The sequence below is a fragment of the Polyodon spathula genome, chromosome 16 (assembly GCF_017654505.1).
Source record: "Polyodon spathula isolate WHYD16114869_AA chromosome 16, ASM1765450v1, whole genome shotgun sequence".
Lineage (NCBI taxonomy): Eukaryota > Metazoa > Chordata > Actinopteri > Acipenseriformes > Polyodontidae > Polyodon > Polyodon spathula.
In genome coordinates this window covers 5,795,288-5,805,296 of record NC_054549.1, presented here as the reverse complement: position 1 = coordinate 5,805,296, position 10,009 = coordinate 5,795,288, and the positions used below count along the sequence as shown (strand labels likewise).

General features: G+C 38.5%; 1 protein-coding gene across 1 annotated transcript; it reads right to left on the bottom strand.

Annotated features, from left to right (window-relative positions):
* Positions 1–1,336: 1,336 nt before the first annotated feature.
* On the bottom strand, positions 1,337–8,978 carry LOC121328283. Its single transcript, XM_041272878.1, has 4 exons — positions 8,896–8,978; positions 4,023–8,044; positions 2,679–2,795; positions 1,337–2,323 (listed from the first exon to the last, which is right to left on the bottom strand). The coding sequence occupies exons 2-4, from the start codon at positions 8,011–8,013 to the stop codon at positions 2,241–2,243; spliced, it is 4,191 nt and encodes a 1,396-aa protein (XP_041128812.1). The 5' UTR covers positions 8,014–8,044; positions 8,896–8,978; the 3' UTR covers positions 1,337–2,240.
* Positions 8,979–10,009: the final 1,031 nt, after the last annotated feature.

The window sequence follows — 10,009 nt, the reverse complement described above, 5'->3', positions numbered from 1 at the left end:
AAATAATAACACAATGATCATCAATGAATAATAAATAATAAAAAAATAGCACATGGGACATCACGAACAAAATGAAGAAACATTAAGACTCTATGAAAAAAAGTAAAATATACATCCAAAAATAAACAATCTATAAAAATATAGACAATAACCAACAGCTAGACAAAAAAATGCAATTCATGACATAAGATCAAAACATCAAATATGCAAAACATGTAAGCACACATGAAAGAAAACCTGCTTAAGAAAATAAAACAACAATTAATACCATGATGAGACAAAATAAAATTATGAATAATTCACTATAAATTGGAAAATAATAATTTGAAAAAAAACACATGAACAGAATCACAAAAGTAAAAAAAAAAAAAAACCACCACAAATAAAAAATGAACAAACATTGAAAAAAGGAAAATAAACATTAAAAATCAAACCAAATAGTATTACATATCAAAAAGGAATGGGTACCTGAAATATACGAATTAAAAAAAGTTAACCCAAGAAGGAGACAACAACAACAACAAAAATAAAATATATCCAAGATGCGCCCATAGGGACAGAACAATGGTTAGACCAGTAAAAGCAATAAACCAAAAAACATGATGTAACTGCCCCTTAACAGTGAATTCTGGAAATCACTGTAAAATTAACAATAGCATCAACACAAAAGTTTAAGAATGGTTTTCAGTGTCACTTTATTATTATACAGGAAAAACAGCACATAAGTATATACGCTGGATAATGTCAGAGCGTTTATAATCATTCAAATGCCCAAGGTTTGTTCTCATTCTGGACAACATTATCATATTTGGACAAATGGCGCTGATCATTATTGTATATAGTGTTCAGAAACGGGAAACCTGTATAATTACAACTTTTATCTTGACAGCCAATGATGGCCAGAAACTCAATCACTTCCTAGCAAATACCTGTAGAGTGGGCAATGAGGCTTCTGCTGCCTTCTATTGAGAGCCCAGGGATTTGCACTTGACCTGTACAATGGGTTCTGCTCTGTTACATGACTGGTTGAAAGCATTAATCATGTACACAATGAAAACAAATGCAAATCTATACAACTGTGCACAAAAGGCAATACAGGGTGAAGAAGCCCCATGTGGAGGATATGTAAAATATACCAAGCTATGATGCAGAAATAGTTCAATGCGAAAACAAACTGTCTGGTAGCACAATGTTCTGAAGCCTGTAACACAGTCAGTCATTACATTCAGAAAACATGATGCACACACACTCACAGTTAGGGGATATTGTAAGACATTGTAAATTGTAAATTGTCTTATGTGTGTGTGTGTATATATATATATATTATATATATATATATATATATATATATATATATATATACACACACACACACACACACACACACACACACACACAAGAAGCATGGCATTTTCAGATGTGATTCACACTAAATAGATTCACTGGGCAATATATACAGATAATGCATAGTTTTCTCCAAAATACTTACATCCTTAACCGCGTTTTCAAATACCCACGGAATCCCTGCCAACAACCCCATGCAGATGTTCCTTCAATCCTGCTAACCTACCTGGTGCAACCCATAGTGAGCCAGTTACATAACAGAGCCCCACGTTTTTCTAATAATGCGATTTGTATTTTATTGAAAGTTCAACAAACTTCTGCTGACCTGGCTGGACCACCTTAACCCCTTTCCGTTATTTCAATTCCCGTTATGTTTTTCTGTTTAGTTATAGCATTCAGAACTATTCAAACAATCCTATGTGTAGTGCGGAATGTAGAAATACTAGACCAAACTGAAATTCAATGACAAAAAAGGCTTCTAGTCGAAACGTTATTGAATTTAATATCAATATGTCTAATCCCTTCAGTTATAAACACATTATTCTGTTAATTAAGGATTTAAAATAGAATACTCTATACAATGCAGACTTAAACCCATCTCCCAGCACTATTACTTCAATAAATACGTACATATTGCATCACACAAATACCGTCATCAAACCTTTCTGAACAATGTTCTTATTTTCCTATCATAATCATAACTTCATAAAAAAAAATACATTTGGCTCGTTTAAGAATTTGGACACATCCTGTATTACAAATTTCTGTTTTTACAAAAATATTTTAGCTATACATATATTTTTTAACTCTATACGCGTAATAAAATGAATACAAACTAAACATGTTTCGTTATTAAAAAAAAAAAAAAAAAAAGCAGTCACACGAGGGGTTAACAGTTACAAATATTTTGGGTTTTTCTCCTTCCCATATCTTCTGAGGTATTGAATTGCAGAGATCACACTAACATTTGCCAGCAAAGCTGAAAAAAAAAATGTTTTGAATAAAAAAAAAATAAAAAAAAATGCTTTTCTATATTTCCAATCACACTTTTTTGAAACTTTGGGGGCTATCTCACCCATCATTTAAATTGATGAAAACCTAATCAATCTCTAATTGTACATGCATATCTCTTGCAGTAAAGAAATCCACTAAAAATATATGCAGAGTACAATATTGGTAAGAAGATGGGTACTGCATATCTTTAAAGATTTGATGAAACATGGGGGAAACTAAAGCACCAGAGATTCACTGTAGAACATTACAGTAATAATAATAATAATAATAATAATAATAATAATAATAATAATAATAATAATAATAATAATCTTACATACCAGTTTTCCACAAGTCTGGAGAATGTGGATTAGCAGATTTAATTACCCAGGATGCAAAGGCTATGCAAACTAAACCCATGTCAGACTGATCAAGAGTCATAAGGACATTTCCTTTTCCTGAAAACAAACAAAATAAACAAGAAAGTACTGGTAATTCAAATTGAAAAAGTAGCAGTAATTATATAGACAAGTTCATTGTTTTAGGCTCCAAGGTAACTTTTATTGTTAGTTTCCCATAACGCTGTGCTTAGTGTGTCTCTAGTATTCTGCAACTAGCCACCCAGGGCAGGATTAGGGCCTCAGGGTCTGAACAGATCAGCTGTAACAAATCCTGTGAAAAAGTAACAGTTTAAGTTGACCACAAAAAAAAAAAAAAAAAAAAAAAAAAGCTTCAATTATTATCATTTTTATAGGGCAAGTCTAAACTTTTGGTGGTAATTTTAAATAGTTATTGTTCTGACCACTGGCTGTTTTTTTAAGTTATTGGAACAAAAATAGGCATTAAAGCACATGCCTGTCAAAGAACAGAGCTGGCAATTCTAAACTGTTCCTTTCAGGTTCCAATATGAAACAAGTACAAGGGCGGCTCTGGTTCAGTATGCTATGTGCTCTTAGCCAGAAAGCACATGCCTGCCAAGAACACCAACAGCTAGTCATTCCTGGAAACCTGTTTGGTGTGCGTGTGAATGTGTTTCAGTAACAGGGATATAATAGCCTGCATATATACTCTACTGTATATTCAAAAAATGTGCATGCTGTGATTTATACTTTGGGCATGTTTAAGCATTATGGAACAAATCTATAGTATTCCTATAAGATACTACAGGATTCATATAGTGCCCTATAGTATAGTACTGTACTATATTATTATGTAACTTTATAGTATTATATAGTGTTTCTATAGGATTCTATAGTAGTTTATAATACTATTATAGAATAATTTTGGTCTTCTAAAATGCTACTATAAATACCAATTACATTATATACTATTGCTAAGTCTGTAGTAATTTTATAGTAACTTATTCCATGGTTGAATGTTTATAGTTATGAATGAATTTCTATAGGTTATGGAGATTTAGGGGTATGCGAGCACCACTAAACTTAAATATAAACCGCTGACTAAGCACAAAATGTAGTTTGCTAAATGTATTTAAATCAATAAGTTCTCCAAAATATATAAAAAAAAAGAATTGTAAATATATGATGCAAATATATATATAAGGGAATCATTTTAGCGCATCTACATTAAAGACAATGATAGGCGCCTCGCCAAACTGTACTAACTGAGTCGAGACCTTCAATGGAAACTGAATCAAAACTAACAGAAAACATACAAATGCTTACTTGGTGCTGCTGCTGCCGCTCTAGCCTCAGTTGACCTTGTTTGTTCTTCAATATATCTCAGTACCTCGTATTCAGGGAATTGTATTTGCAGTGCAGACAGATCCTGGTTTTCATTCTTCCCAGCCCTGGATGGATGCAACTTGTTTTTGGGCTGTTCCTCTGTTTTGTCCCTCTGCACCATGCACATGATGCCTGCAAGGGCTTTTTTAATCCCTGTAGTGAAATGTCTTCTCCGCAGCGATGTGGTGAACATCCCAAATAAATCTCCCTCTCTTTCTTTGTTATTGAAGAAGTAATCATACGCCTCTGGGACAGGCACGAAAGTGGATTCATGATCACTCTGGTCAACGTGTGTCACTACATGTATAGGGCCAGAGTCTTCCTCGCCTTCCTCATGAAGATTCTCTCCGTCTTCTTCAGGGAAAAAGTAATCGTACATCTCGGGGACTGTCAGAGCCTTGTCGAACGATCTTGAGCGTGGGAAAATAGGTGCAGGCATATTCCCCTCACTCTGTGCCTCAGCTCCTGCCTCAAACTCAGAGAAAAAGTAATCGTACATCTCGGGGACTGTCAGAGCCTTGTCGAACGATCTTGAGTGTGGGAAAATAGGTGCAGGCATATTCCCCTCACTCTGTGCCTCACCTCCTGCCTCAAACTCAGAGAAAAAGTAATCATACATCTCAGGTACGGAGAGATTACACAGGTCACGATCCTTAACTGACATGGTTGAGGGTTCTGTATTAGAAACAGGGCATGCATCATTTCCATGTTGACTGCCGCCAAAAAGATACCCGAAGATTTCAGATATTGAAATCTTAAAGCTCTCTTTGTCAGGTAAGTCTGAGGCAGAACAAATAAGTGGAGGAACTACAATTGGGTTACTGCTGTCTTCAAGTCTTGGACGATTCACAGCGGAGAGACAAGCATTTTCAGCTTCTTCTTTGCAGGACTGCAAGAGAAGACGTTCGTTGACACTGAATTCATGTTGTTTACTTGCTTGGATTTCTAATGCTCTTAATGACTTCTCGCTTATATCTTTGCAAATCCCACCAAAACATTTTTCATCCACAAATTCTGAAGGAGCTGTAGTCAGGTGGGGGATTCCAGCTCCTGCACACTGTGCTGCCTCTTTCAAACCGGTTTCTGATACTCTCCTCCACAGCTGAGCCTCATTGTTCTCACTGGAACTGGAGGTTATGGGAATATCTTGCGGTTCTACAAACTGCATGAAGTCTAGAATGCGATCTGCTTTAGTTTCCTGCATGGGTAAAAACTCTTCCGAATCTGAAGTAACATAGATATCATTCCCATAAGATGTGTCACGCTTGTCGTCTTCCAGATGTGTGGAATACTCACAATCTGCCGTGTCTGAAACGTCTGCCGTTGTGTTTTCATGCACAGGGACCTCCCTTGCTTGCTTACTATTGTTCAGCTGCTTGATATATAAAATATCATTTATTGTCAGCTTTTCCATCACGTCCCAGAACGGTGAGATTGCATGAACTTGGGGTGGCTTCTCTACATTTGAATGCTCAGTTGAATTTCTGCGCACTGCTCTGTCTTGAATGACAGCACATGGCTTTGAACCTGGATTACTGGCAGTATCATCTACTTCACTCTTGCCAGCATTATGCTCCTGAACATAGGAATCGCTGGAATCCGCAGAATGTAAAGTATCTTTGAAAGATATGTGATTCTGCTGGACTTCCTGCAGGTGCAAAGAGGCCCCTTCTGCTGCCTTGCTGAACCCGGTTGCATTAGCTGGTTGTGGGTGCGTTGGATCACTGGGTGCTGGGGCTTTTGAAATATCTGGATTTGTAATCTGCATGGGGCGCTCCCCCTTAAAAACTGTTCCATCGATTACATGGTCTTTCCTGTTACTTTCTTGCACAGGCACAAAGTCACTCCTAACTGAAGCCCTGAATGTAATGTATGAGCTATCGCCTGAGAGTTCATCAAAGGCAACTTCATGGGTCATATCACTTATATTCACGCCGGCTGTAACTGCACAATCCATTGAATTTTGCTGACATGTGTTGTGCTGTGCAGAGCTATTTGAAATGAGAGCCCCAAACGTGACAGATGAGCTGTCATTCAGAACAGAACTGTGTGAGCTTTCTTCTGGTTGTTTATCTAGAGCTGTGGGATTACTGGACACTGCTTCACGTATGATATCAATCACATAGGCGGTGTTTACTAAGGTATTTTGTTCTGCAGTGACATCTGGCAAAACCTTTCTGGGTGCACTGTCTTCATCTCTGGCCTGGCTTTTGTCTAAAGCAGACTGAATGCTCTCTGTCGGAACCATTTCTGTAGGGCAACCTTCTCTCTGCAGCCCTTCACTCCAGTCTTCACACTGGGGGTTATTGTTAACAGGTGTGGTTAATCCAGACTCTTCTGTCCAAGTCTGTGACTCTTGAGCAGTGTCATCTCCAGCTCCAGCTGCTATGCCGGTAGGTTCATCTTTTGGGAGGTCTGTTTGTGGATTTGCAGAAGTCGGCATATTGTCACTACAGGTTAGCTTCATTCCTGCATGCCAACATTCTTCTTTTTCTTCTTTCATTTCATTTCTGTTTCCACACTGGTCACCATTAGTGATCCCTTTTGATCCAGACTGCTCTGTCCAGCTCTGTAAATCTTGACGGTTTTCACCTGTAACGTCCCCAGAAGCCTTGGCTATCAGCTGATGATTTGTCAGGGCTCCATGTGTATCCATGTTCTCTGCGATGTCATTACGAGCTAGTTCCATCCCGACATGCCAACATTCTTTTTTTGGTTCCAGAGTTTCATTAGAGTTCTCACACAGGGTGCTTCTATCAGGTCCCTTTGATACAGAAAGTTCTGTTTCAGCTGCATCCTCTAATGCATTGCCTATAGATTCTTCTACTGGAGGATTTGTTTGCGCATTTGAAGAAGTTTTAACATTCTCAGTGGAGTCACTGTGAATTATTTCCATTCCTATAGGCCAGCATGCTTCTTCTTGTTTGTGCACTTCAGAATCAGTACTGTTTGCACCTTGTTCATTGCTGGCTGGCACTGCTGATCCAGACAGATTTGTCCAGTTTTGAATGGCTTCTCCTGTTGAAACATCCCCACATACATGATCTTTTAGCTGACGTATAGTGCAGTCTTCTTCTGTATTCTCTGATATCTGAATGGAGGGGTTATGGATTGGTTGCACTTCTACAGACCAACAGTTTTCTTCCTGTAGAAATTCATTACTGTTTCCACTCTGGTCTTTACTAGCTGTCCTTTTGGATCCGGATGCCAGCTCTGTCCAGTTCAGCAAACCAGCCTCATCTCCTGCTGAAGCATTCTCTTGTGTATTGGCCAAACACTCAAAGTTCTCAGTTGAGCCTTCATAAGTTAGCTTCAAACTCATTGGCCAACATTCCTCTCTGTTAGATGTCCCTGTTGATCCAGACTGCCCTAATTGTGATGTCTCTACACATTCTCTATGGGAATCATCACCCTGCTTAGTATATTCCTCCTCACAGGCTGTGTGACATGGTTTATCATCGTAATTACTAGTCTGGGATGAGCTTGGCTGGTTCCTATAACCATGTACCAGAAAAGATTGGTCCTGCATTGCAGACTTCTCTTGACCTGCAAATTCCTTAAACTTTTCCAGGAACCTGTTGACAGTCTCCAGGTCCATTTCCTCGTCGCTGCCCGACAGGACATCTTCCCCTGCATAGCTTCCATATTGGGAGGTGTAGAAGGGCTGGTCGTGCTCACTGGGAGAGCCTGAGAAGTCTGGAGGGTCGATTATGGAGAAGTCAGGCAGTGTGGTTTCCACTGAGCAGGTGTGAAGCCTGACTGGCCTTGTTCTGCTGAGGGGCGTGGCCAGCTCAGAATCATCAGCATCACTCAAACACGACTCTTCTAACCCGGCCAGGGAAGGCTGTGATAAACTGCATTCCTCGGATTCTGTTAGAAAGGCGTCCCAGTCTTTGTCAGATATGTGAACGCTGTAGTCAAAGTCATCCATTCTGTGGGAAAGCAGTTAGCCAGTTCCGCACCTACAAAATTCAATAAAATATCATATCTAATGCGCGCACCTGTGTAAAATACCTTTTAGTCCACTTGTCACTGTACCAACAAAAAATAATTTGTATAAGAGGTTCTTGTCTGCAAAACCGACTTCTCTACAAAATCATGTTGTTATTGCTGTCATTTTGATAAAAACATGTGAAGTTGAACCTGTGTTCCATCTTTCAGTCTGAAACTCCTTTGTGTAATTCCAGTTACTCTGCACTGTTTTTACAATAGAACACTTAGGGACACATTGTAATTTGTAATTATTTCTTGTGTTTTCCTATTAAAAAAAAATAATGGGAGTGAAATCGTCATTTTGTATTTTTTGTATTTATTATTATTATTATTATTATTATTATTATTATTATTATTATTATGCATACAGTACCATATTTCTGATGTACCACAATGTTCCTAAATATAGCTTAGTTATGCTTCACTACAGTTTGCATATGTTACGATATGGTACACTGCCATCAACTCTATAAGGGTGCATTTAAAGACCTAACATCACCAGGCATGCCCTGATTGAAATCAGAACACAATAACTTCCAGAAATGCACACAGTGAACACACAATCTGAAACACTAAATACATAGCAATGCTGTAAATAAGGATCAGTGAAATTACTCTGGACAGTAGGCTTGCTTTTATCACAACGTTGTGATAAAGAACATGACAGTCAAATAGAAAGTACTGATGAAAAATGTAAGCTGTGAAAGCCTGTAGGATTTTAGGTGAAAAAAAAAAGTATAAAAGGCAATATTTCATTCTCTTGTGCATTTGCTTAAAACTGGTATATATTTGAAAACAGCTTTTAGTGTCTCTTACCTACCTGTTTCATGCACCCAGAGTGTACAGAAATCCATGCAGTGTGCTACAGCAACGTCACAGCAATGCATGATGTGCCCTCCAAACAGTTTGCCCTTTACTGTGATGGCTACCCAGTCCCACTGACTTGTTATAAATAGACCAAAACTCAAGTCACATGGAGTGACCACTCAGGCTAATACTGTGCCAATGGAGATATACCATTTCAGTGCCTTAAATAGAGTATAACACTGGGATCATACAGAGAGAGGTCTATTATAATGATCTAAACAGAGAAGGGTCTAAATACCACCACTCTAGACTTAATAAAGGCACTCTTTTATTAGTGATGGTAACGAGAAGGTCAACTCATCACCCCTGAGGGAAGGTGCCAATGGGAAGATGTGACAGAGCATAGGTTGTGTACATGGGTGCACGTGTGCGTGTGGGTGAACGTTTGGTGGCTGGCAGCCATCTTGGTTGCAGACTGTCCCTTCACTAAGATGTCCGCCAGCTATCAAACCTTCACCCCCACACACACACACTCACTACTCACTATGCTCTGTCACAGAAGAATAAAGAGTTTAATGGTGGCAGTATTCTGAGTCGCCATAGTTTATATCATTAAAAAAAAAAAAAAAAAACAAGAGTCTCAAATTTATAGTGTTAATAACATGAACGGTATGATGGTGGAAGGGTCTTTAAAATTCATGCAGATCATGCAGGTCAATAGCTTATGACAGGAAATTAGTTACAGTGAGTATAATTTTCCTTTGAAAAAATACCTTTTACATCAAATATCGGATTCTGTTTGTCGTCTACAGGCTGGGAAGTGATTGAGGAAACACAGGTGCCTAAAAAGGACACGAAATTGCACTCCCCAACTGGGTACTCAGGTGAAACATGCTCTTCCTCAAGACCAAAGCATTGGTCGTGTTACACAAAACTGTCAAACAGGTTTTCCTGACTCTGCGAAGCACTGATTGTGATTAATTCCGTACCTGACAGTTATTATGCAAGGCGTGCGGAGGATTGCACTGACAGCGTGTGAACGTGGATTACTGGCAGTGCTCATGTGTCTAGGCTTGCAGAGAATTTAAGAGGTTCTGCAGCTGGTGTAGCAATGAACAAATCTTAAA

Excerpts from the sequence above, each read along its gene's own strand:
- LOC121328283 (XM_041272878.1), bottom strand. The coding sequence starts at position 8,013 with ATGGATGACTTTGACTACAGCGTTCACATATCTGACAAAGACTGGGAC. Across the intron at positions 2,796-4,022 it reads AGCGGCAGCAGCAGCACCAA|GAAAAGGAAATGTCCTTATG; the intron begins GTAAGCATTTGT and ends GTTTGTTTTCAG. Across the intron at positions 2,324-2,678 it reads TCCAGACTTGTGGAAAACTG|CTTTGCTGGCAAATGTTAGT; the intron begins GTATGTAAGATT and ends TTTTTTTTTCAG.